Source organism: Somniosus microcephalus, chromosome 12 (genome assembly GCF_052327205.1).
Source record: "Somniosus microcephalus isolate GS21.2 chromosome 12, FLI_Smic_1.0, whole genome shotgun sequence".
Taxonomy (NCBI): Eukaryota; Metazoa; Chordata; class Chondrichthyes; order Squaliformes; family Somniosidae; genus Somniosus; species Somniosus microcephalus.
The window spans coordinates 9626437-9653022 of record NC_140998.1 but is presented as its reverse complement, the minus strand read 5'-3'; the positions used below and the strand labels follow the sequence as shown (position 1 = coordinate 9653022).

Below are 26586 nucleotides of genomic sequence, written 5' to 3'. Positions count from 1 at the left end.
GTGACATCACTGTGTTACTGGGAGACTCCCCCTGTGACATCACTCTGTTACTGGGAGACTCCCCCTGTGACATCACTCTGTTACTGGGAGACTCCCCCTGTGACATCACTCTGTTACTGGGAGACTCCCCCTGTGACATCACTCTGTTACTGGGAGACTCCCCCTGTGACATCACTGTGTTACTGGGAGACTCCCCCTGTGACATCACTCTGTTACTGGGAGACTCCCCTTGTGACATCACTGTGTTGCTGGGAGACTCAGTGTGAGGTCACGGGGAGGCAAGAGGCGGCGATCCAGCGACTGGAGTCGGGTAAGATCCGCCGCCCGGTCCCGGGGCCTCTATCCTCAGCACCAGCCCCGGGTCCGGCAGCGAGCCGGCGAGAGAGGCGCCGTGCCTGGACCCAGCACGTCCTGCAGCCCGGGGCCCGAGCGTTGCATTCGCGCGGCTCACCGGACCGAGAGGTGGCGGCCCGAATCAGCCCGGCCCCGGCCGGCGGACCCGGGGATCGCAGCCGCGCCGGGGGATCCCTGCTGGTCGGTTCTGTTCCCTGTTCCCTGCTGGTCGGTTCTGTTCCCTGTTCCCTGCTGGAGGGGGGAGGGGAGTCTGTTCCCTGCTGGAGGGGGGAGGGGAGTCTGTTCCCTGCTGGAGGGGGGAGGGGAGTCTGTTCCCTGCTGGAGGGGGGAGGGGAGTCTGTTCCCTGCTGGAGGGGGGAGGGGAGTCTGTTCCCTGCTGGAGGGGGGAGGGGAGTCTGTTCCCTGCTTGAGGGGGGAGGGGAGTCTGTTCCCTGCTGGAGGGGGGAGGGGAGTCTGTTCCCTGCTGGAGGGGGGAGGGGAGTCTGTTCCCTGCTGGAGGGGGGAGGGGAGTCTGTTCCCTGCTGGAGGGGGGAGGGGAGTCTGTTCCCTGCTGGAGGGGGGAGGGGAGTCTGTTCCCTGCTGGAGGGGGGAGGGGAGTCTGTTCCCTGCTGGAGGGGGGAGGGGAGTCTGTTCCCTGCTGGAGGGGGGAGGGGAGTCTGTTCCCTGCTGGAGGGGGGAGGGGAGTCTGTTCCCTGCTGGAGGGGGGAGGGGAGTCTGTTCCCTGCTGGAGGGGGGAGGGGAGTCTGTTCCCTGCTGGAGGGGGGAGGGGAGTCTGTTCCCTGCTGGAGGGGGGAGGGGAGTCTGTTCCCTGCTGGAGGGGGAAGGGGAGTCTGTTCCCTGCTGGAGGGGGAAGGGGAGTCTGTTCCCTGCTGGAGGGGGGAGGGGAGTCTGTTCCCTGCTGGAGGGGGAAGGGGAGTCTGTTCCCTGCTGGAGGGGGAAGGGGAGTCTGTTCCCTGCTGGAGGGGGAAGGGGAGTCTGTTCCCTGCTGGAGGGGGAAGGGGAGTCTGTTCTCTGCTGGAGGGGGGAGGGGAGTCTGTTCCCTGCTGGAGGGGGGAGGGGAGTCTGTTCCCTGCTGGAGGGGGGAGGGGAGTCTGTTCCCTGCTGGAGGGGGGAGGGGAGTCTGTTCCCTGCTGGAGGGGGGAGGGGAGTCTGTTCCCTGCTGGAGGGGGGAGGGGAGTCTGTTCCCTGCTGGAGGGGGGGAGGGAGTCTGTTCCCTGCTGGAGGGGGGAGGGGAGTCTGTTCCCTGCTGGAGGGGGGGAGGGAGTCTGTTCCCTGCTGGAGGGGGGAGGGAGTCTGTTCCCTGCTGGAGGGGGGAGGGAGTCTGTTCCCTGCTGGAGGGGGGAGGGAGTCTGTTCCCTGCTGGAGGGGGGAGGGAGTCTGTTCCCTGCTGGAGGGCGGAGGGAGTCTGTTCCCTGCTGGAGGGGGGAGGGGAGTCTGTTCCCTGCTGGAGGGCGGAGGGAGCCTGTTCCCTGCTGGAGGGCGGAGGGAGCCTGTTCCCTGCTGGAGGGGGGAGGGAGCCTGTTCCCTGCTGGAGGGCGGAGGGAGCCTGTTCCCTGCTGGAGGGGGGAGGGAGCCTGTTCCCTGCTGGAGGGGGGAGGGAGCCTGTTCCCTGCTGGAGGGGGGAGGGAGTCTGTTCCCTGCTGGAGGGAGTCTGTTCCCTGCTGGAGGGGGGAGGGAGTCTGTTCCCTGCTGGAGGGAGTCTGTTCCCTGCTGGAGGGGGAGGGAGTCTGTTCCCTGCTGGAGGGGGGAGGGAGTCTGTTCCCTGCTGGAGGGGGGAGGGGAGTCTGTTCCCTGCTGGAGGGGGGAGGGGAGTCTGTTCCCTGCTGGAGGGGGGAGGGGAGTCTGTTCCCGGCTGGAGGGGGGAGGGGAGTCTGTTCCCTGCTGGAGGGGGGAGGGGAGTCTGTTCCCTGCTGGAGGGGGGAGGGGAGTCTGTTCCCGGCTGGAGGGGGGAGGGGAGTCTGTTCCCTGCTGGAGGGGGAGGGAGTCTGTTCCCTGCTGGAGGGGGGAGGGGAGTCTGTTCCCTGCTGGAGGGGGGAGGGGAGTCTGTTCCCTGCTGGCGGGGGGAGGGAGTCTGTTCCCTGCTGGAGGGAGAGGGTGTCTATTCCCTGCTGGAGGGGGGAGGGAGTCTGTTCCCTGCTGGAGGGGGGAGGGGAGTCTGTTCCCTGCTGGAGGGGGGAGGGGAGTCTGTTCCCTGCTGGAGGGGGGAGGGGAGTCTGTTCCCTGCTGGAGGGAGAGGGTGTCTATTCCCTGCTGGAGGGGGGAGGGAGTCTGTTCCCTGCTGGAGGGGGGAGGGGAGTCTGTTCCCTGCTGGAGGGGGGAGGGGAGTCTGTTCCCTGCTGGAGGGGGGAGGGGAGTCTGCTCCCTGCTGAAGGGGGGAGGGAGCCTGTTCCCTGCTGGAGGGGGGAGGGAGTCTGTTCCCTGCTGGAGGGGGGAGGGAGTCTGTTCCCTGCTGGAGGGGGGAGGGAGTCTGTTCCCTGCTGAAGGTGGGTCTCTGTTCCCTGCTGGAGGGGGGGAGTCTGTTCCCTGCTGGAGGCAGGGAGTCTGTTCCCTGCTGGAGGCAGGGAGTCTGTTCCCTGCTGGAGGGGGGAGGGAGTCTGTTCCCTGCTGGAGGGGGGAGGGGAGTCTGTTCCCTGCTGGAGGGGGGAGGGGAGTCTGTTCCCTGCTGGAGGGGGGAGGGGAGTCTGTTCCCTGCTGGAGGGGGGAGGGGAGTCTGTTCCCTGCTGAAGGGGGGAGGGAGTCTGTTCCCTGCTGGAGGGGGGAGGGAGTCTGTTCCCTGCTGGAGGGGGGAGGGAGTCTGTTCCCTGCTGGAGGCAGGGAGTCTGTTCCCTGCTGGAGGGGGGAGGGAGTCTGTTCCCTGCTGAAGGGGGGAGGGAGTCTGTTCCCTGCTGGAGGTGGGTCTCTGTTCCCTGCTGGAGGGGGGGAGTCTGTTCCCTGCTGGAGGCAGGGAGTCTGTTCCCTGCTGGAGGCAGGGAGTCTGTTCCCTGCTGGAGGGGGGAGGGAGTCTGTTCCCTGCTGGAGGGGGGAGGGAGTCTGTTCCCTGCTGGAGGGGGGAGGGAGTCTGTTCCCTGCTGGAGGGCGGAGGGAGTCTGTTCCCTGCTGGAGGGGGGAGGGAGCCTGTTCCCTGCTGGAGGGCGGAGGGAGCCTGTTCCCTGCTGGAGGGGGGAGGGAGTCTGTTCTCTGCTGGAGGGCGGAGGGAGTCTGTTCCCTGCTGGAGGGGGGAGGGAGTCTGTTCCCTGCTGGAGGGCGGAGGGAGCCTGTTCCCTGCTGGAGGGGGGAGGGAGCCTGTTCCCTGCTGGAGGGGGGAGGGAGTCTGTTCTCTGCTGGAGGGGGGAGGGAGCCTGTTCCCTGCTGGAGGTGGGTCTCTGTTCCCTGCTGGAGGGGGGGGTCTGTTCCCTGCTGGAGGGGGGAGGGAGCCTGTTCCCTGCTGGAGGGCGGAGGGAGCCTGTTCCCTGCTGGAGGGCGGAGGGAGCCTGTTCCCTGCTGGAGGGGGGAGGGAGCCTGTTCCCTGCTGGAGGGGGGAGGGAGTCTGTTCCCTGCTGGAGGGCGGAGGGAGTCTGTTCCCTGCTGGAGGGGGGAGGGAGTCTGTTCCCTGCTGGAGGGCGGAGGGAGCCTGTTCCCTGCTGGAGGGGGGAGGGAGCCTGTTCCCTGCTGGAGGGGGGAGGGAGTCTGTTCCCTGCTGGAGGGGGGAGGGAGCCTGTTCCCTGCTGGAGGGGGGAGGGAGCCTGTTCCCTGCTGGAGGGGGGAGGGAGCCTGTTCCCTGCTGGAGGGGGGAGGGAGTCTGTTCTCTGCTGGAGGGGGGAGGGAGTCTGTTCCCTGCTGGAGGTGGGTCTCTGTTCCCTGCTGGAGGGGGGGGTCTGTTCCCTGCTGTGGGGGAGGGGGGGGTCTGTTCCCTGCTGGAGGGGGGTGGGGAGGGAGCCTGTTCCCTGCTGGAGGGGGAAGGGGGTGGTATTTGCCCAGCTGTGTTTGCCCAGTTGTTGTTGTGAACCAGATTGAGTGGCAATGATCTGGAAGTTAACGGTATCTTTCTGTAATATTACCTTAGTATCAAACTGGGCACTGCCAACCGCAGCCAGTTACATTTTCCGATCTCGGGCGGAGGGTTGTGGGGCTGGAGGGAGTTACAGAGATAGGGAGGGGCGAGGAGGCCATGGAGGGATTTGAACACAAGGATGAGAATTTTGAAATCGAGGCGTTGTTGTGATCAGTGAACAGGACTTGGTGCAAGTTAGGACACGGGCAGGCGACCTTTTTGGATGACAAGTTCACAGAGGATGGAATGTGGGAGGGCGGCGAGCAATAGTCGAGTTGAGAGGCAACGAAGGCCTGGATGAGGGTTTCGGCAGCGGATGAGCTGAGGCAGGGGCGGAGACGGGCGATGCTACGGAGGGGGAAGTAGGCGGTCTTGGCGACGGAGAGGAGATGGGGTCGGAAGCTCAGCTCGGGGCCAAGTGGGACGGCGAGGTTGCGAGCAGTAAAACTTTAGTCATTGTTTTATTGATGTAAAAGTGGGTTTGAGGCTGGGGGGAAGGGTTCCTGTGTTGTGTTGAGCGTTGTGTGGTGCAGCCAGAGCCGGGGCATGAACCGGTGGGGTGTGTTGAGAGATGAGCAGGACACTTTGATGTGGTTTTCTCACACCCCTAGAAAAGGGGCTCGATAATCTCACTGCGCAGCCTGAAGCAACCACAGCAGCAACCTGATGGAAATTGAGTTTTTAATTTACATGAGTTGCTGGAGGCAGGATGCAGATTATTTTACCTTCAACCCTTCGTATGTTTACCCCCCTAATCGTTTGATACCTGTTCCGAGGGCCCTGGCGGAGTACAGAGCCAGTTTTGGAGTCTGTGTTTCAGATCACCGAGCGTTAAGGGTGCGGTGGTGGCGATTGAGTTCATTGGCCCATCAGACCAGCCTGGCTCCATTTTTGTTTCCAAGGGCTCCAGTCTGGGCCTAGCTAATCTTGTGTTTCATTCAAAGGCTGGCAGATCACAAAGGCTTCTCGCGTTTGAGGTTCTACAACTTGAACCAGACGATTCTCTGTTGTCGGTTAAACACAGGAGCCATTGCAAGACTCGTATCCTGCCCCGTCCAGAGACCTGGACGGATTACCCGGAGAACGAGAGTTCCAATCCCAACGTGGATCAGTTTGATAATCCTGAATTCAACTTAAAGACACTGGAAATAAAAAGCTGGTGTCAGTAAAAGTGACCATGAAACTATCTGGATTGTCGTAAAAACCCAACTGGTTCACTGATGTCCTTTAGGGAAAGAAACCTGCCGTCCTTACCCAGTCTGGGCCTATATGTGACTCCAGTCCCACACCAACCTGGTTGACTCTTAACTGCTCTCTGAAGTGACCTGGCAAGAACAACAACAACTTGTATTTATATAGCGCCTTTTAACATAGTAAAACGTCCCAAGTGCTTCACAGGAGTATTAAAAGACACAAAATTTGACATCGAGTCACATAAGGAGAAATTAGGGCCAGTGACCAAAAGCTTGGTCAAAGAGGTGGGTTTTAAGAAGCGTCTTAAAGGAGGAGAGCGGTAGCGAGGTGGAGAGGTTTAGGCAGGGAATTCCAGAGCTTAGGGCCCAGGCAACAGGAGGCACGGCCAGCAATGGTGGAGCGATTATAATCAGGGATGCTCAAGAGGCCAGAATTAGAGGAGCACAGATATCTTGCGGGGGGTGGGGAGGGTGTGTGGGTGTGGTGGGGCGGAAGGAGATTACAGCGATAGGAAGGGGTGAGGCCGGGGGGGGGGTTTGAAAACAAGGATGCGAATTTTGAAATTGAGGCGTTGCTTAACCAGGAGCCAATGTAGGTCAGCGAGCATGGGGTGATGGGTGAACGGGACTTGGTGCGAGTTAGGACACGGGCAGCTGAGTTTTGGATGACCTCAAGTTTACGTAGGGTGGAATGTGGGAGGCCAGCCAGGAGTGTGTTGGAATAGTCAAGTCTAGAGGTAACAAAGGTGTGGATGAGGGTTTCAGCAGCGGACGAGCTGAGTCGGGGCGGAGAGGGGCGATGTTACGGAGGTGGAAATAGGCCGTCTTTGTTAAGCTGCGGATATATGGTCGGAAGCTCATTTCAGGGTCCAATATGACATCAAGGGTGCAAACAGTGTGGTTCAGCCTCAGACAGATGTTAGGGAGAGGGATGGAGTCAGTGACTCGGGAACGGAGTTTGTGGCGGGGACCGAAAACAATGGCTTCGGTCTTCCCAATATTTAATTGGAGAAAATTTTTCTCATTAAGAACTGGATGTCGGACAAGCAGTCTGACAATTTAAAGACCGTGGAGGGGTCGAGAGAAGTGGTGGTGAGGTAGAGCTGGGTGTCGTCAGTGTACATGTGGAAACTGACGCTGTGTTTTCGGATGATGTCGCCAAGGGGCAGCATGTAGATGAGAAATAGGAGGGGCCAAGGATCGATCCTTGGGGGACACCAGAGGTAACGATGCGGGAGCGGGAAGAGAAGCCGTTGCAGGTGATTCTCTGGCTACGATTAGATAGATAAGAATGGAACCAGGCGAGTGCAGACCCACCCATCTGGACGATGGTGGAGAGGCATTGGAGGAGGATGGAGTGGTCAACCGTGTCAAAGACTGCAGACAAGTCGAGAAGGACGAGGAGGGATAGTTTACCTTTGTCACAGTCACAAAGGATGTCATTTGTGACTTTGATGAGAGCCGTTTCGGTACTGTGGCAGGGGCGGAAATCTGATTGGAGGGATTCAAACATGGAGTTGCGGGAAAGATGGTCACGGATTTGGGAGGTGACAACACATTCAAGGACTTTGGAGAGGAAAGGGAGGTTGGAGATGGGGCGGTAGTTGGCGAGGACGGAGGGGTGAGGGGTTGGTTTTTTGAGGAGAGGGGTGATGACGGCAGATTTGATGGAGAGGGGGACAGTACCCGAGGAGCGAGAACCATTAATAGTATCAGCTAACATGGGAACCAGAAAAGGAAGTTGGGTGACTAGGGTCGCGGGAGGGGGAAGCGGGTCTCATGGATAAGTTGAGCGCGGGGAGGTCATGAGGGGAGATTGGAGAGAAACTGGAGAAAGTTGAGAGTTCAGGGCTCGGGCAGGTATCGAATCGAGGGCATCTAGGGATGGGCAATAAATGCCGGCCTTGCCAGCGATCCCAAGAATGGCTGGGAGTGTCGACCTGGATTTTGTGCTCAATTCTCTGGAGTGGGACTTGAACCCGCGACCTTCTGACTCGGGCGAGAGTGCTGCCCACTGAGCCACGGTCAACACAATATAGCTGTGGGCGATGTGTGTTATTTATTTCCACAGCAACAACAACTTGCATTTATATGGCGCCTTTAACGGAGTAAAATGACCCATGGTGCTTTCATCTCGCGAGGTGTGTGCTGCTGGCAAGGACCAAATTTTATTGCCCATCCCTGGTTGTCCCTGAGGGGAGTTGTGAGACACGAGTTGCACGTAGGCCAGACCGGGTAAAGGACAGCAGGTTCCCTTCCAATCCGGCTTCTTCAGTGTTCATTTCTCCCGCTGCTGGCTCACACGTGATCAGATCTGATGAATTAATTTCACAACTTGCCATGGTCGGATTTGAACACACAACCTTGCGCTTGCTCGCCCAGTACCACAGCCACCAGACGACCGTACAGTTATAGGGTGGGACTGTTTCCAACGTATGGGAACGCAGGCTGCGTTATTTGGCTGGTGTTTGGGTAATATTGCTCCAGAACCCGACCATTAATTGGGCCCGTTTTATACCCTGCAGGGCTGCACCATGGACGTGGCCAATCACGGCCTAGTGCTGCTTCAACAGCTGAACATCCAGCGGGAGTTTGGCTTCCTGTGTGACTGTACAGTGGCTGTCGGGGACATTCACTTCAAAGCCCATCGTGCCGTGCTGGCCGCATTCTCCAACTACTTCAAAATGATCTTCATTCACCAGTCGAGGTAAGAGGCATGTCTTCCTCCGCCCTCACCCCGCTCTTCCACCCCCCTCACCCCGCCCTCCTCCGCCCTCGCCTCGCCCTCCTCCTCCCTCACCCCGCCCTCCTCCGCCCTCGCCTCGCCCTCCTCCTCCCTCGCCCCGCCCTCCTCCGCCCTCGCCCCGCCCTCCTCCTCCCTCGCCTCGCCCTCCTCCCTCGCCCCGCCCTCCTCCCCCTCGCCCCACCCTCCTCCCCCTCGCCCTGCCCTCCTCGCCCTGCCCTCCTCGCCCCGCCCTCCTCCCCCCCCTCGCCCCGCCCTCCTCCCCCCCCCTCGCCCCGCCCTCCTCCCCCTCGCTCGCTCCCTCTCCCTTTCTCTCTCTCTCTCTCTGGCTGAGACTGAAAGCTGAGAAGGGGATTGGAACCCAGTTCCTGTTATTTTGATTGACCCCCTAATGCCCTCAGAAAATTCTTACAGGCTGCAGACATGGTCTCGGTAAGGCCAGGAGATCAGGGTGGAATTATTGGCTGTTTACGTTGCATGAACGGAGCCTGAAAATCCACTGCGGATTGTGGCCTGGAGATGTGTGGATGATGAGTGGAGCCTGTTCACAAACCATGCCCCCTCCTCCCCACCATTTTCTCCCCTCCTGGAGGCGCTGTCGCTCGCTGGGGTATAGGTTCCACGGGCACTGGGCTGGTACCTCGCCCAAATGGCATGTCTTCACACGCAAGACTGGACGCTGAGTGTTGGCAGGGTATCCTGCCCTTGCCCGATGCCCACACGTATGTTGGCGATCAGGAGTGGGAGGCCAGGCTAACCTCCCCAGCCCAGAGGCGCTGAGTTCAACTGTACGGCACCTCCTCTTGTGCTGCCTATCCTGCTGGGGTCAATCAACCCAGCAAGAACTGGTCATTAAACCGGGTTTGAATGGTTCACTGGGAAGACTTGCATTTATATAGCGCCTTTCACAACCTTCAGAAGTCCCAAAACGCTTCACATCCTGTCAAGTACTTTCAGTGTGTTGTAATGTGGGACACGCAGCAGCCAACTTACACACAGCAAGCTCCCACAAACAGCAATGTAACAATGACCAGATAATCTGTTTTAGTGATGTTGGTTGAGGGATGAATATTGGCCCCAGGACACCGGGGATAAATCCCCTGCTCTTCTTCAAAATAGTACCGTGGGATCCACCCAAGAGGGCAGACGGGTCCTCGGTTTAATGTCTCATCCAAAAGACAGTGCGGCGCTCCCTCAGTACTGCCCCCGCCGACAGTGCAACGCTCCCTCAGTAGTGCCCCTCCGACAGTGCGGCGCTCCCTCAGTACTGCCCCGCCGACAGTGCGGCTCTCCTTCAGTATTGCCCCGCCGACAGTGCAACGCTCCCTCAGTACTGCCCCTCCGACAGTGTAGCGCTCCCTCAGTACTGCCCTCCGACAGTGCAGTACTGCCCCTCCGATAGTGCAGTACTGCCCCTCCGATAGTGCAGCGTTCCCTCAGTACTGCCCCTCCAACAGTGCAGCACTCCCTCAGTGCTGCCCATCCGACAGTGCAGCGTTCCCTCAATACTGCCCCTCCGACAGTGCGGCGCTCCCTCAGTACTGCCCCTCCGACAGTGCAGCATTCCCTCAGTACCGCCCCTCCGACTGTGCGGCGCTCCATCAGTACTGCCCCTCCTACTGTGCAGTGCTCCCTCAGTACTGCCCCTCCAACAGTGCAGTGCTCCCTCAGTACTGCCCCTCCGACAGTGCGGCGCTCCCCCAGTACTGCCCCTCTGACAGTGCGGCGCTCCCCCAGTACTGCCCCTCTGACAGTGCAGCACTTCCTCAGTACTGCACTGGGAGTGTCAGCCTGGATTACGGGGCTCAAGTCTCTGGAATGGGACTTGAACCCACAAATTTCTGACTCAGAGGTGAGAGTGAGACCCACTGAGCCAGGGCAGACGCCCAAGCACAGCATAGCGCATGCACCTGTTGAGTGAACACGGAAACGCTCTGCCTGCTTTTAACGCCTCGGCCTCTGTTTCTTCTGACAGTGACTACATCAAGGTGCAGCCGGTCGACATTCAGCCGGACATCTTCAGCTACCTGCTGCATCTCATGTACACGGGCAAGGGTCCGAAGCAGCCCGTGGACCCCAACCGCCTGGAAGAAGGTATCCGGTTTCTGCACGCCTACAACTTAGTCCATGACCCGGGTCACAGTGGCCAAGTGTTTGTTCAGCACCACGAGGTGCTGCCGCTGCAGTCGCCCAACCTCTATGGGATTCAGATATCGGGCTCCCAGAAACTGGCCATGCGGGACCTCCAGCCATCTGGCGGCCGGAGCGGGTCGTCCATCCAGGGCTCGGACGCCCTGTGCCAGGTGTCGCTCGGCGTGCCGTCCAACAACCCCGAGCACCGGTACGCCCGCGCTCCCGTGGCGCCGGCCGCGAGCCAGGAGTCGGCGGTGCAGTCGGGACCGGAGGATTACAGCCTGAGCCTGTTGACGGGGTCCCGGGGCGGCCCCTCGGGCGGCCTGCAGGTCCCCGGCCTCAACTTCAAGAGGGGCAAGTACCACAAGCTCTACTCGTGTCACTACTGCGGCGAGAGGTTCAGCGTCCGGAGCAGCCTGCGGGATCACCTGTATTCTCACGCCAGCGGCGCGCTGCCCTACGGAGCCCCCTCGGAGAGCAGGGGGCTGGGAGACTCCCAAGAGGCCGGCGAGGAGGCGGAGAAGCCCGAGGGGCTCCCGGCACTGGGCAGCGACCCCCTCCTCCCGCAGCTTGACCAGCAGGACAGCAACAGCCTGGACGAACAGCCTTCCGTCGGCCTGACGCTGACCATCGGCGCTTGTGGGGACACGGTCGAGACCAGCGGCAACTTCGGGATCGCCAAGCGGAGGAAGTTTGCCTGCACCGTGTGTGGCCGTGAGTTTCTGACCCCGCAACGCCAGGGGAGGGCGGTGGGGAAATGAGTGTATTGTGGGGAATTCCGTCTCTGCTCCTCTCCACTCGGGCCTCAGCTAATCCACAGTTCCACGTCCCATAAAGTCCCACATGACCCCAGGCAGCCCTGCAACCCGCCGAGATCTCTGTGTTTCTCCAGTTCAGGCCTCTTGTCCATCCCTCACTCCCTCCATGGGCCTCCCCCCCCCCCCCCCCCCTCCCTATCTCTGTAACCACCTACAACCCTCCGAGATCTGTGTTCCTCCAATTCCGGCCTCTTGAGCATCTCCGATTTTAATCGCTCCACTATTGGCCTGCCTTCAGCTGCCTGGGCCCTAAGCTCTGGAATTCCCTCCCTAAACCTCTCCGCGCCTCTACCTCCTTTAACCCGCTCCTTAAAATCTACCTCTTTGACCAAGCTCTTGGTCATCTGTCCTAATATCCCCTTATGTGGCTCGGTGTCAAATTTTGTTTGATTGCTCTTACAGAGATAAGGAGGGGCGAGGCCGTGGAGGGATTTTAAAACAAGGATGAAAATTTTAAAATTGAGGCGTTGCTTAACTGGGAGCCAATGTTGGTCAGCGAGCACAGGGGTGATGGGTGAACGGGACTTGGTGCGAGTTAGGACACGGGCAGCTGAGTTTTGGATGACCTCAAGTTTACGTAGGGTAGAATGTGGGAGGCCAGCCAGGAGTGCGTTGGAATAGTCGAGTCTGGAGGTAACAAAGGCATGGATGAGAGTTTCAGCAACGGATGAGCTGAGGCAGGGGCGGAGACGGGCGATGTTATGGAGGTGGAAATAGGCGGTCTTAGTTATGGAGCAGATATGTGGTCGGAAGCTCATTTCAAGGTCGAATATGACACCAAGGTTGTGAACAGTGTGGTTCAGCCTCAGACAGATGTTAGGGAGAGGGATGGAGTCAGTGGCAAGGGAACGGAGTTTGTGGAGGGGACCAAAAACAATGGCTTCGGTCTTCCTAATATTTAGTCGGAGGAAATTTCTGCTCATCCAGAACTGGATGTCGGACTAGCAGTCTGACAATTTAGAGACCGTGGAGGGGTTGAGAGAAGTGGCGGTGAGGTAGAGCTGGGTGTCGTCAGTGTACATGTGGAAACTGACGCTGTGTTTTCGGATGATGTCGCCAAGGGGCAGCATGTAGATGAGAAATAGGAGGGGCCAAGGATCGATCCTTGGGGACACCAGAGGTAAAGGTGCAGAAGCGGGAAGAGAAGCCGTTGCAGATGATTCTCTCGATATGATTAGATAGATAAGAATGGAACTAGGCGAGTGCAGTCCCACCCAGCTGGACGACGGTGGAGGAGGATGGAGTGGTCAACCGTGTCAAAGGCTGCAGACAGGTCGAGAAGGATGAGAAGGGATAGTTTACCTCTTAGAACCTCAGCCCCAACTCGCACAGCAACCATTATGAAGCAGGTTAGCAAGGCCATAAAAAAAGCAAACCAAGCACTCGGGTTTATTTCTAGGGGGATAGAATTGAAAAGTAGGGAAGTTATGCTAAACCTGTATCGAACCTTGGTTAGACCACACTCGGAGTACTGCGTACAGTTCTGGTCGCCATATTATAAAAAGGATATAGAGGCACTGGAGAGGGTGCAGAGAAGATTTACAAGGATGATACCAGAAATGCGAGGGTACACCTATCAGGAACGGATGAACAGGCTGGGTCTCTTTTCTCTTGAAAAGAGAAGGCTGAGGGGTGACCTAATAGAAGTCTTTAAGATTATGAAAGGTTTTGATAGAGTGGATACAGAGAGAGTGTTTCCACTTGTGGGGAAGAGCAAAACTAGAGGCCATCAATATAAGATAGTCACCAAGAAATCCAATAGGGAATTCAGAAGAAACTTCTTTACCCAGAGAGTGGCGAGAATGTGGAACTCGCTCCCACAGGAAGTGGTTGAAGTGAATAGTATCGATGCATTTAAGGGGAGGCTAGACAAGTATATGAGGGAGAAGGGAATAGAGGGTTAGGCTGATAGATTTAGATGAGGAAAGACGGGAGGAGGCTCGAGTGGAGCATAAACACCGGCATGGACTGGTTGGGCCGTATGTCCTGCTTCTGTGCCGTATATCCTATGTAATGACTGTAACCGAGGTGCTTTACCCCTTCTCAGCTCGTGCTCGACGCAGTTAATCATTGCATTCTCCTCAAATGCCTCTTCTCTGTCCTTGGCTTGGTGGGACTGTCCTTACTTGGATCCATTTCTACTTCTCTGATTGTAGCCAAAGTAACTCCAGCAATGGCTTCTCCTCCCACCCACCTACATTGTCACCTTGGGAGTTTTCCAAGGATCCATCCTTGGCCCTTTCCTCTTCCTCCCTTGGTGACAGACTTGGCGTCAGCTTCCACATGTACGCTGATCTTTCCCAACTCTGCGCCACCACTCTCGCCTCCTAGGCTGCTTCTGCTTGTCCGACATCAAGTCTTACAACTTCCAAAAGTGGGAAGACTGAATCCATTGTCTTCGGTCCCTGCCACAAACTCTGTTCCCCAGCCACCGACTCCATCCCTCTCCCTGGTCACTGTCTGAGGCTCAGCCAAACCGTTTGCAACCGTGGCGTCCTACTTGACCCTGAGATGAGCTTCCTATCTCATCCTCCCCATCACCAAGACTGCCTATTTCCACCTCCATAACATCGCCCGTCTCTGCCCCTGCCTCAGTCCATCTGCTGCTGAAACCCTCATCCATGCCTTTGTTACCTCCAGACTCGACTATTCCAACGCTCTCCTGGCCGGCCCTCCATCTTCCACTTTCCATAAACTTCAACTGGTCCAAAACTCTGCTGCCCCGTGTCCTAACTCGCATCACGTCCCGTTCACCCATCACCCCCTGTGCTCGCTGACCTACATTGGCTCCCAGTTCACCAACGCCTCGATTTTGCAATTCCCATCCTTGTTTTCAAATCCCTCCATGGCCCCTCTCCTCCCTATCTCAGTAACCTCCTCCGAGAACTCTGCGTTCCTCCAATTCTGGCCTCTTGAGCATCCCTGGATTTTCATCACTCAACCATTGGCGGTCGTGCCTTCAGCTGCCTGGGCCCTAAGCTCTGGAATTCCCTCCCTAAACCTCTCCGCCTCGCTACCTCTCTCTCCTCCTTTAAGATGCTCCTTAAAACCTGTCACTTTGACCAACCTTTTGGTCACCTGTCCTAATATCTCCTTGTGCGGCTCGGTGTCCGATTTTGTCTGATAATCGCTAATGTAAAGCGCCTCGGGACGTTTTACGACGTTCAATTACATTGAACTAACAGCACAGCAACAGGGCTTTCGGCCCAACTGGCCTATGCCGGTGTTTATGCTCCACACCAGCCTCCTGAAGAAGGATTTGTATTTCTATAGCGCCTTTCACGACCACCGAACGTCCCAAAGCGCTTTACAGCCAATGAAGTACTTTTTGAAGTGTAGTCACTGTTGTAATGTAGGAAAAGCGACAGCCAATATGCGCACAGCAAGCTCCCATAAACAGCATTGTGATAATGACCAGATCATCTGTTTTAGTGATGTGGACTGAGGGATAACTATTAGCCCAGGACACCGGGGAGAACTCCCCCTGCTCTTAGAGTCATAATTGCACAGAAGGAGGCCATTTGGCCCATCGAGTCTGTGCCGGCTCTCTGTAGAGCGATCCAGTCAGTCCCATTCCCCCCCTCTATCCCCGTAGCCCTGCAAGTTTATTTCCCTCAAGTGTCTATCCAGTCTCCCCTTGAAAACATTGAGTGTCTCCGCTTCCACCACTTCCGTCGGCAGTGAGTTCCAGGTCCTCACCACTCGCTGCGTAAAAAAGTTTTTCCTCACATCCCCCCTGTATCTCTTGCCCAAAACCTTAAATCTCTGTCCCCTAGTCCTTGTACCATCAACTAGTGGGAACAGCCTTTCCCCGTCTCACGTATCCAAATCAGTCATAATCTTGTACACCTCAATCAAATCACCCCTCAACCTCCTTTGCTCTAATGAAAACAAATCCAGCTTCTCCAACCTGTCCTTGTAGCTAAGATCCCCCATCCTCGGAACCATTCTGGTAAATCTCCTCTGCACCCTCTGAAGGGCCTTCACATCCTTCCTAAAGTGTGGTGACCAGAACTGGATGCAATATTCCAGTTGTGACCCGGGTTTGCGTAGGGTGGACTGTGGGAGGCCGGCCGGGAGTGCGTTGGACTGAGAAACAGAGAGTTGTAACATCTTCATTGTTCTCCGCCAGTCTCAAACGCAGAACCTTTTTAACAATAAACACAGCGAACTGTCGACATTTTCGATTTCATACTCCTTGAGGGACTGTCCCAAGAGACCGAGGAGAGGCAATATAAACTAAAGGGTACAATCCTGGACAGAGAGACCTGGGGGTATGTGTGCACAAATCATTGAAGGGGGCAGGGCAGGTTGAGAAAGCAGTTTAAAAAAAAGCAGACGGGATCCTGGGCTTCATAAATAGAGGCAGAGAGTACAAGAGCAAGGAAGTTAGGATAAACAGTGGCAAATGGAATTTAACCCTGAAAAGTGTGAGGTGATACATTTTGGGAGGACTAACAAGGCAAGGGAATACACAATGAATGGTAGGACCCTAGGAAAGACAGAGGATCAGAGGGACCTTGGTGTGCATGTACATAGATCTCTGAAGGCAGCAGAACAGGTAGATAAGGTGGTTAAAAAGGAATATGGGATACTTGCCTTCATTAGCCGAGGCATAGAATATAAGAGCAGGGAGGTTATGATGGAGCTGTACAAAACGCTGGTAAGGCCACAGCTGGAGTACTGTGTGCAGTTCTGGTCACCACACTATAGGAAGGATGTGATTGCATTGGAGAGGGTGCAGAGGAGATTCACCAGGATGTTACCTGGGCTGGAGCGCTTCAGCTATGAAGAGAGACTGGACAGGCTGGGGTTGTTTTCCTTAGAGCAGAGAAGGATGAGGGGGACCTGATTGAGGTGTACAAAATTATGAGGGGCATAGATAGGGTAGATAGAAAGGAACTTTTCCCCTTAGTAGAGGGGTCAATAACCAGGGGGCATAGATTCAAGGTAAGGGGCAGGAGGTTTAGAGGGGATTTGAGGAAAAACTTTTTCACCCAGAGGGTGGTTGGAATCTGGAACTCACTGCCTGAAAGGGTGGTAGAGGCAGGAACCCTCACAACATTCAAGAAGCATTTAGATGAGCACTTGAAACGCCATGGCCTCCAAGGCTACGGACCAAGTGCTGGAAAATGGGATTAGAATAGATAGGGCTTGATGGCCGGCGCAGACACGATGGGCCGAAGGGCCTCTTTCTGTGCTGTATAACTCTAACCAGCACTTTATAAAGGTTCAGCATAACTTCTCTACTTTTGTACTCAATACCTCTATTTATGAAGCCCAAGATCCCATATGCTTTGCTAACCACTCTCTCAATATGTCCTGCCACCTTCAGGGACCTATGCACATTAACTCCCAGGTCCCTCTGTCCCTGCACACTCTTTAAAACTGTGCCATTAAGTGTATATTGCCTCTCCCTGTCCCTTCTGCCAAAATGCATCACCTCACACTTCTCTGTATTAAATTCCATCGGCCACTTGTCTGCCCATTCTGCTAGCCTTTCTATGTCCTGTTGCAATCGATTGATATCATCATCACTGTTTGCCACACCCCCAAGTTTGGTGTCATCGGCAAATTTAGAAATTCTACTCTGTATTCCACTGTCCAGGTCATTTATATATATATCAAAAAAAGCAGTGGCCCCAGCACTGACCCTTGGGGAACACCACTGTCTACCGTCCTCCTGTCTGAAAAACAGCCATTTATCACAACTCGCTGTTTTCTGTCCTTAAGCCAATTCCTTATCCAAGCTGCCACTGACCCACCTATTCCAAGAGCCTCAATTTTGTTAACCAGCCTTCTATGTGGTACTTTGTCAAACGCCTTCCGAAAATCCATGTAGACAACATCCATTGCATTCCCTTCATCAATCCTCCCTGTTACTTCATCAAAAAATTCAATTAGATTAGTCAAACACGATCTGCCTTTTACAAACCCGTGTTGGCTCTCCTTAAGTAGCTTAAACCTCTCCAAGTGCCTGTTAATTTTTTCCTTGATTATTGTTTCTAAAACTTTATATTCACCACTGATGTTAAACTGACCGGCCTGTAGTTACTAAGATTGTCCTTGCACCCGTTCTTGAACAATGGTGTCACATTTGCCACTTTCCAATCCTCAGGCACCTCCCCTGCATCTAGGGAAGATTAGAAAATTATGGCAAGCCCTTCTGCTATCATCTTCGAAATAGTGCCATGGGATCTTTTACGTCCACCTGAGAGGGCAGACGGGGCCTCGGTTTAACGTTTCATCTGAAAGATGGCACCCCTGACAGTGCAGCACTCCCTCAGTACTGCCCCTCCGACAGTGCGGCGCTCCCTCAGCACTGCCCCTCCGACAGTGCGGCGCTCCCTCAGCACTGCCCCTCCGACAGTGCGGCGCTCCCTCAGCACTGCCCCTCCGACAGTGCGGCGCTCCCTCAGCACTGCCCCTCCGACAGTGCGGCGCTCCCTCAGTACTGCCCCTCCGACAGTGCGGCACTCCCTCAGTACTGCCCCTCCGACAGTGCAGCACTCCCTCAGTACTGCCCCTCCGACACTGCAGCGCTCCCTCAGTACTGCCCCTCCGACAGTGCAGCGCTCCCTCAGTACTGCCCCTCCGACAGTGTGGTGCTCCCTCAGTACTGCCCCTCCGACAGTGCAGCGCTCCCTCAGTACTGCCCCTCCGACAGTGCAGCGCTCCCTTAGTACTGCCCCTCCGACAGTGCGGCACTCCCTCAGTACTGTCCCTCTGACAGTGCGGCGCTCCCTCAGCACTGCCCCTCTGACAGTGCGGCGCTCCCTCAGTACTGCCCCTCCGACAGTGCGGCGCTCCCTCAGCACTGCCCCTCCGACAGTGCGGCGCTCCCTCAGTACTGCCCCTCCGACAGTGCAGCTCTCCCTCAGCACTGCCCTTCCGACAGTGCGGCGCTCCCTCAGTACTGCCCCTCCGACAGTGCAGCGCTCCCTCAGTACTGCCCCTCCGACAGTGCGGCGCTCCCTCAGCACTGCCCCTCTGACAGTGCAGCGCTCCCTCAGCACTGCCCCTCCGACAGTGCGGCGCTCCCTCAGCACTGCCCCTCTGACAGTGCGGCGCTCCCTCAGTACTGCCCCTCCGACAGTGCAGCACTCCCTCAGCACTGCCCCTCCAACAGTGCGGCGCTCCCTCAGCACTGCCCTTCCGACAGTGCGGCGCTCCCTCAGAACTGCACCGGGAGTGTCAGCCTGGATTTTTGTGCTCAAGTCTGTGGAGTGGGGACTTGAACCCACAACCTTCTGACTCGGGCGAGAGTGCGACCCAATGAGCCACGGCTGACACACCCGGCTTCATCTCGCTCTAATCGGTATATCCTTCTATTCCTTTCTCCCACGTGTGTTTATCGAGCTTCCCCTTAAATGCAGCAATTTGCCTCGACTACTCCCTGTGGGAGCGAGTTCCACATTCCCACCTAACCAAGGTCCCATCTTAAGTTTAACATTACTCCTCTGCTTTTGAATTCTATTCCTGTAGAAATGCTTTTTGTTGGCATTTTTATGGCTTTGTTAAACTGTGTTGCTACTTTTAATGATTTATGAGCGTGTGCTCCTAGATCCCTTTGCGCCTCTGCCCCATATGGACTCTTATTTTCCAAGGAGTATGTGCCCCCCCCCATTCCTCCTACCAAAATGCTCCAGCTCTGTATCTGAAGGTGCTATATAAATGCAAGTTGTTATTGTGATTTACACCCCTGTAGTGCACACTGAGTCTCGCTGTTGGTGGTGGTGTGATTTCTGATTGAGTAGAGCCCCCGTCCAAGTTCCCTCAGCTGTCACCAGCTACAACTCCGACAACTAGTGCCTGTCGTAACACAGCAAACAGAACCAGCTGTCTCTCACTCTGCCAGCGCACTTCACACTTCATCTAGAGCCATTGTTTGTTTCTTTACCTGTCCTATTATCAAATCAAATCAAATCAACTTTTATTGTCATTGTAGTGCACAAGTGCAGTACAACGAAATGTAGGCTTGCGGCTCCCGAGAGTGTACATTTGGATTAAGACATTTAAACATTCAACATACATTTGGCTTGTAGTATATTAACATAAATATAACCATAATAAAGTGCATTGGCAGATGTGCAGGCTTTAGGGTTTATTTGTGGAGTTCAGTAGGATGACAGCCCTGGGAAAGAAGCTGTTCCTAAATCTGGTCGTACGGGTGCGAATGCATCTGTAGCGTCTCCCAGATGGCAGGAGGGCGAACAGACTGTGGCTGGGGTGGGTAGGGTCTTTGATGATGGTCAGTGACCTCCGTAAACAGCGTTTCTGGTATATGTACAAAGATGTGCGGGTTAGGTTGATTGGCTATGATAAATTGACCCTTAGTGTTAGGGGGATTAAATACGTGGGGTTACGGGGATAGGGTGGGATATGTGTCGGTGCAGGCTCGATGGGCCGAAATGGCCTCTATCTGCACTGTGGGGTTTCTGTGGTTCTGATTCTGTGATTCTGTGATGTGCTCTATGGTCGGTAGCCAGGTGCCGGTAATGCGTTGGGCAGTTTTGACTACCCGCTGCAGGGCTTTCTGGTCATAGTAGCTACGGTCATATTACCATCTCGTCTCGCCTTGAATATCTCTTAATGTCTCTTCACCTCTCAGACCTCCCCTTTGTTCTTTCATCCCCTCCCCCATTTCCCAGCCCCCCAAACTTGCTTTTTAATCTGTTTCATTTCCTGCTTTTTTTCTCTCAGTTCTGACGAAGGGTTTCGACCCGAAACGTTGGCTCTGTTTCTCTCTCCACGGATGTTGCCTGGCCTGCTGAGTATTTCCAGCGTTTTCTGTTGTTGTTATAAACAGAACCATCTCTTCATTTCAGCCATTAAGACCGGCAAATATAAAGAAAGAACTTTCACGACCTCAGGACGACCCAAAGCGCTTTACAGCCAATGAAGTACTTTTGAAGTGCAGTCGCTGTTGTAATATAGGAAACGCGGCGGCCAATTTGTACACAGCAAGATCCCACAAACAGCAATGTGATAAATGACCATATCATCTGTTTTTAGTGAGGTTGGTTGAGGGAAAAATATTGGCCAGGACACCGGGGAGAACTCCCCTGCTCTTCGTCAAAATAGTGCCATGGGATCTTTTACATCCACCCGAGAGAGCAGACAGGGGCCTCGGTTTAACGTCTCATCCGAAAGACGGCACCGCTGACAGTGCAGCACTTCCTCAGCACTGCCCCTCCGACAGTGCGGCGCTCCCTCAGCACTACCCCTCCGACAGTGCAGCGCTCCCTCAGCACTACCCCTCCGACAGTGCAGCGCTCCCTCAGCACTGCCCCTCCGACAGTGCAGCGCTCCCTCAGTACTGCCCCTCCGACAGTGCGGTGCTCCCTCAGTACTGCCCCTCCGACAGTGCGGCGGCGCTCCCTCAGTACTGCCCCTCCGACAGTGCAGCGCTCCCTCAGTACTGCCCCTCCGACAGTGCAGCGCTCCCTCAGTACTGCCCCTCCGACAGTGCGGCGCTCCCTCAGTACTGCCCCTCCGACAGTGCGGCGCTCCCTCAGATTGCAGCGCTCCCTCAGCACTGCCCCTCCGACAGTGCGGCGCTCCCTCAGTACTGCCCCTCCGACAGTGCGGCGCTCCCTCAGTACTGCCCCTCCGACAGTGCGGCGCTCCCTCAGTACTGCCCCTCCGACAGTGCGGCGCTCCCTCAGTACTGCCCCTCCGACAGTGCGGCGCTCCCACAGTACTGCCCCTCCGACAGTGCGGCGCTCCCTCAGTACTGCCCCTCCGACAGTGCGGCGCTCCCTCAGTACTGCCCCTCCGACAGTGCGGCTCTCCCTCAGTACTGCCCCTCCGACAGTGCGGCGCTCCCTCAGTACTGCCCCTCCGACAGTGCGGCACTCCCTCAGTACTGACCCTCCGACAGTGCGGCGCTCCCTCAGTACTGCCCCTCCAACAGTGCGGCGCTCCCTCAGTACTGCCCCTCCGACAGTGCGGCACTCCCTCAGTACTGCTCTGAGGTGCTGTGGGATCTTTTACGTTCATCTGAGAGGGCAGACGGGAACTTGGTTTAACGTCTCATCCGAAAGACGGCATCTCCGAGGAGAATCTAGGGAGGAACAGGACAACAATGTTGTCCGTTTCTGCTCGAGTCTCTGGAGTGGGACCTGAAGCTACAACCCACTGACTCAGAGGCGAGAGTGACACCCACTGAGCCACGGCTGACAGTTTTACCAAGGGAGCTGTGGGCGGAGAGTTAAATGATTCCAATTTAAATTGTCAGAAGGACAAGGATTTATTTTTAAAATAAAAAAAAAACATTCAGAAGAACAGAAAATGCTGGAAACACTCAGCAGGTCAGGCAGCATCCGTGGAGAGAGAAACCGAGTTAATGTTTCTGGACGATGATATGTAAAAGGCCACTTAAGACTGAGACGAGGAGGAATTTCTTCACTCGGAGGGTAATTCTCTGCCCCAGAGGGCTGAGCATGTTGAGTCTTTGAGTGTATTCAAGGCTGAGATCGATAGATTTTTGGACTCTAGGGATATGGGGATCGGGCGGGAAAGTGGAGCTGAGGTCGATGATCAGCCATGATCTCATTGAATGGCGGAGCAGGCTCGAGGGGCCGAATGGCCGACTCCTAATTCTCCTGTTATTATAAAACATCCTGCGTCAACATTCAAAAGTTCTCCCCGGTGTCCTGGGCTAATATTTTCCTTATCCTGAGACTGTGCCCCCCTAAGTCCTAGACTCTGCAGCCGGGGGTTGGGGCGGAACAGCCTCTCGGCATCTATCCCCCTCAGAATTTTGTATGTTTGGATGAGATTTATCCCTCAGTAATCAATGTGTTGTCCTGTTTTTCCCCCCCCCGCAGATTCTCCAGACACCGAGCCCAGCAGCATCTCCCCGTCATCATCGTTTCCGCCAGCAGGGGGCGAGGAGGCGCCGGCGGCGGCCAAGCACCAGCAGGGGGCAGGCGAGAGCCAGGACGGCCAGGCGACGGCGGCTGAGCTGGAGACCGCCTTCCGTGACGTCTTTGCGCAGTACGACTCGGGCCGGGCGCACGCGCACTACAAGTGCCAGCGGGCGGGCTGCGAGCGGGTGCGGCCCGACGGCCGGCGCAGCGACCGCTTCGTGCACAAGTGGCTGTCGGACCGCGAGCTGACGCACTGCGAGCGGACGGGCGTCTACTGGCTGCTGTACGAGGAGGGCCAGGGCATGTTCTGCTACCTGTGCCGGCGCCACGACACGCAGAACAAGCAGAACAAGACCAAGGTCTTCAACGGCACGCCAGCCGTGCGCTACAAGAAGTCGGCGCTGCAGGTGCACGCCGAGTCGCAGCAGCACGCGGCGGCTGTGCACGCCGAGCTGGCGGGCCGCCTGTCGGAGCGCGAGCTGGCCGAGGCGGAGCTGGCGGCCGAGGCGGAGGCGGAGCTGGAGGAGGGGGCGGGACTGCCGGCCCTCTTCCTGGCCGCCTATTGGCTGGCCCGCGAGCAGCTGCCCCCCGCCAAGCTGCGGCCGCTGCTGCGGCTACTGGCGGAGGCGGGGCTGGCGGGGGTGGGTGGCGGGGCCGCCGCGCGCTTCCGCCGGCCTGAGACACTGCGCGAGGTCTTCCTGGCACTGGGCCACGTGATCGGGCGGCGGTTGGCGCGGCGCGTGCGGCAGGCGGGCTGCTTCGGGCTGCTGTCCGATCGCGTGGCGCTGTCGGCGTCGATCGCCTCGGGGCCGTCGGTCGACGATGGCGGCGCCGGTGGTGGCGAGGCGGTGGTCTTGGCCTTCGTCCAGTACGTCGACCCCAAGACGGCCGAGGTGCTGAGCGACTTCCTCTTCGCCGAGGCGGCCGCCGACTCGGCCGAGGAGGTGGCCGGGCTGATCGGCCGCGCCGTGCGCCGCCTGGAGCTGCCGGCCCGCCGCCTGGCCTCGTTGGTGACGGACGGCGGCGAGCTGATGGCGGCCGAGCGGCTGGGGGTGGCCGCCCGCCTGCGCGAGCTCAACCCGGCGCTGCTGGCCTTCCACTGCCTCTGCCCCCGGCTGCTGCTGGCCGGTGCCCCAGCCCAGGCCCCAGCCCCGGACTGGCTCAGCCCCGCCTGCCGCTACTTGCTGCGGGTCGAGTCCTACCTGCAGCAGCTGTGGGAGCTGCTGGAGAAGTCGCCCGGCTTGGCCGAGGCCTACCTGAGCGCCCGGCTGGGGGCGGCGGCGGCCCCGGTACCGGCACCCAGGCTTCGGCGGGCGCTGCTGCGGAAGCTGAGACGGGCCTGCCGCCGGCGCCGCCTCTCCTTCGAGGCCTCGGCCGAGGGCGCCTACAACGACTACCCGGCGCTGCTGGCCGCCCTGGCGGGCCGGCGGGAGGCCGAGGCCGCCGCCTGCGGCCTGCTGAGCCAGCTGGCCAGCCTGCGCTTCGCCGGCGCCCTCTACATCCTGCGGGAGGTCTCGCCCATCCTGGCCGGCCTGGCCAAGGCCTTCCGCCCGGGCGCCGTCAACTTCTTCACCCTCGAGCCCTCCCTCAAGTACGCCGTCTACAAGCTGAACGAGGCGGCCGGCTCCCGCCAGGCGCTTGCCCGGCTGCGGGCCGACCTGCAGCCCGGGGGCCGCCTGGCCTCAGCCGCCCTGCCGCCACCCAGCCCCGAGCACGAGGCCCAGCTGGGCGCCCTGCTCGATGCCTACGTGGCGGCCCTCAAGGCCGACCTGCAGCGCCGCTTCGGCGGCTCGCTGGCACTGCTCTCTGCCTTCTCCGTCTTCAACCCGCTGCTGGTGCCCGCGCCCGAGGCCCCCGACTTTGCCGACTACGGCCGGCCCGAGATGCGGGCGCTGGCCGCCCATTTCTACCGCGAGGCCGAGGCCAAGGCCGCCCAGCTGCTGGCCGAGTGGGAGCGGCTGAAGCTGGAGCTGCATGGCTGGAAGGAGAGCGTGCCCGACTCGGTGCTGAGCGACAGCGGCCTGACCGTCACCGAGTGGTGCCTGAAGCGGCTGCTCACCCTCCGGGGAGACGCACGCCGCGCCTACGCCGCCCTGCTGCCGCTGGCGGAGATCTCGCTCTCCATGCCCATCACCAACGCCTGGTCGGAGCGGGGGCTGGCGGTGCTGCGGAGGATCGAGGCCCGGCTGCGAGGGGGGCGCGCCGCCGCCAACACCCAGCTACTCAACAGCCTCATGCACATCAGCGTCAACGGACCCGACTTCGGCACCCCTGACTGCGCCCAGATCGTGCAGGAGGCGGCGCTCCTGTTCCAGCAGCGGCGGCGGCGTGGTTCGGGTGCCGGCACTGTGCAGGAGAAGCCGCTCCTCGCCGTCGCTGCCCCCGCCGCCGCGCCCGAGGACGAGTCCTGCTTCTCCGAGGCGCCAGACAGCTGCGTGCAGACGGAGCAGGAGCTGGAGCAGCTGCAGCAGGAGCTGGACGAGACGGTGGGCGCCCTCCAGCTCCACGTCGACAACGAGAGCGACTCGGACGACAGCATTTGTGACTGAATCTAACCAGCCCGCTACCAAAGAGGAAAAAAAAATCTCACAACGAGAGAGTGAGTCCGTGTCAGGACTCTGTCGTGTAAATAAACAAGGGCGCATTGGTGTAACGTGCCTCCCAACTGTATCAGAGTGGCCGTCACCATCTTTACTGTTACATTGTGGTATAATCCGAGGGCCGAGAATGTGTTACAAGGCAGACCGCAGTCTTGGGGGAAAGTTAGGGCACATCTGCCATGGGTTATTGCTGAATGTTGTGGGTCAGATTTCGGAGGGAGGGAGGGCAGTACGTTTCTCAAACACAAACGCAAAATACTGCGGATGCTGGAAATCTGAAATATAAACAGAAAATGCAGGAAACACTCAGCAGGCCAGGCAGCATCCGTGGAGAGAGAAACAGAGTTAACGTTTCAGGTCAATGACCTTTTGTCAGAACTGGAAAATGGAACAGATTTTAAGTAAGTGCCGAGGCAGGGAAAAGATGGGAGGGGAGAAAGAACAAAAGGGAAGGTGTGTGATAGGCTGGAAGGCAGGAGAGATTTAAAGACAAATGGGATGATGGTGCGAGGTGGAAGGAGATGGTAATGGGCTCTTTCTCACCAGCGGTGCAGTCTTCTAACACACCCCCGTCCTTCCGACACAACTATTAATCCATATCATGGGATCTTTATTACTCGTTCACAATGCTATTTATAACCTAGGGAAGTAAACCCCTCTTCCTCCCCATTATCATCACTATGGACATCGGAAGGGATGAAAGGGGTGTGAGAGGCGGTGGATTGTGTTATGTGACAGGCAGAAGTTGCGTTATGTGACGGGCTGTAACAGGATGGATATTTTTACCCACAGATAAATCTCTCAAGCTCATTGAGCTATATTGAGCACAGATGTTGAAAATGCCTTTAGAACTAACTAGATTTGTTAATCGATTTTTAAGGCACTCGGTTGAGTACAAGTTTTTTTTTACTGTAGATGCATTTTCAAACTGAAAATAAATTAAACATCGTTTTCAGTGTTTCTAGAATTTTTAATGAATTTTCTTACAGCTCACGGTGTTGATCTTTGCTCCTTCCCGTCTTTCAATCAGTGACGTGCTGACTCTCACTGGAGTACGGGTCCCCTCCTCTCCTGAAGGTGCTGACTCTCACTGGGGTACGGGTCCGCTCCTCTCCTGAAGGTGCTGACTCTCACTGGGGTACAGGTCCACTCCTCTCCTGAAGGTGCTGACTCTCACTGGGGTATGGGTCCGCTCCTCTCCTGAAGGTGCTGACTCTCACTGGGGTACGGGTCCGCTCCTCTCCTGAAGGTGCTGACTCTCACTGGGGACCGGGTCCCCTCCTCTCCTGAAGGTGCTGACTCTCACTGGGGTACGGGTCCCCTCCTCTCCTGAAGGTGCTGACTCTCACTGGGGTACGGGTCCCCTCCTCTCCTGAAGGTGCTGACTCTCACTGGGGTACGGGTCCACTCCTCTCCTGAAGGTGCTGACTCTCACTGGGGTACGGGTCCGCTCCGCTCCTGAAGGTGCTGACTCTGGGGTACGGGTCGCCTCCTCTCCTGAAGGTGCTGACTCTCACTGGGGTACGGATCCCCTCCTCTCCTGAAGGTGCTGACTCTCACTGGGGTACGTGTCCCCTCCTCTCCTGAAGGTGCTGACTCTCACTGGGGTACAGGTCCCCTCCTCTCCTGAAGGTGCCGACTCTCACTGGGGTACGGGTCCCCTCCTCTCCTGAAGGCGCTGACTCTCACTGGGGTACGGGTCCCCTCCTCTCCTGAAGGTGCTGACTCTCACTCGGGTACGGGTCCCCTCCTCTCCTGAAGGTGCTGACTCTCACTGGGGTACGGGTCCCCTCCTCTCCTGAAGGTGCTGACTCTCACTGGGGTACGGGTCCGCTCCTCTC

General features: G+C 57.5%; 1 protein-coding gene across 2 annotated transcripts; it reads left to right on the top strand.

Moving 5' to 3' along the window:
* The first annotated feature begins 228 nt into the window (after positions 1-228).
* Positions 229-25705, top strand: LOC147109016 (uncharacterized). Of its 2 annotated transcripts, none has more exons than XM_086002574.1 (4): positions 229-310; positions 8103-8284; positions 10296-11167; positions 22104-25705. In XM_086002574.1, the coding sequence occupies exons 2-4, from the start codon at positions 8112-8114 to the stop codon at positions 24692-24694; spliced, it is 3636 nt and encodes a 1211-aa protein (XP_085858700.1). In that variant the 5' UTR covers positions 229-310; positions 8103-8111; the 3' UTR covers positions 24695-25705. The 2 variants fall into 2 exon arrangements, with proteins under 2 accessions (XP_085858700.1, XP_085858699.1); XM_086002573.1 differs by lacking the exon at positions 229-310 and adding an exon at positions 409-534.
* The last annotated feature ends 881 nt before the right edge of the window (positions 25706-26586 follow it).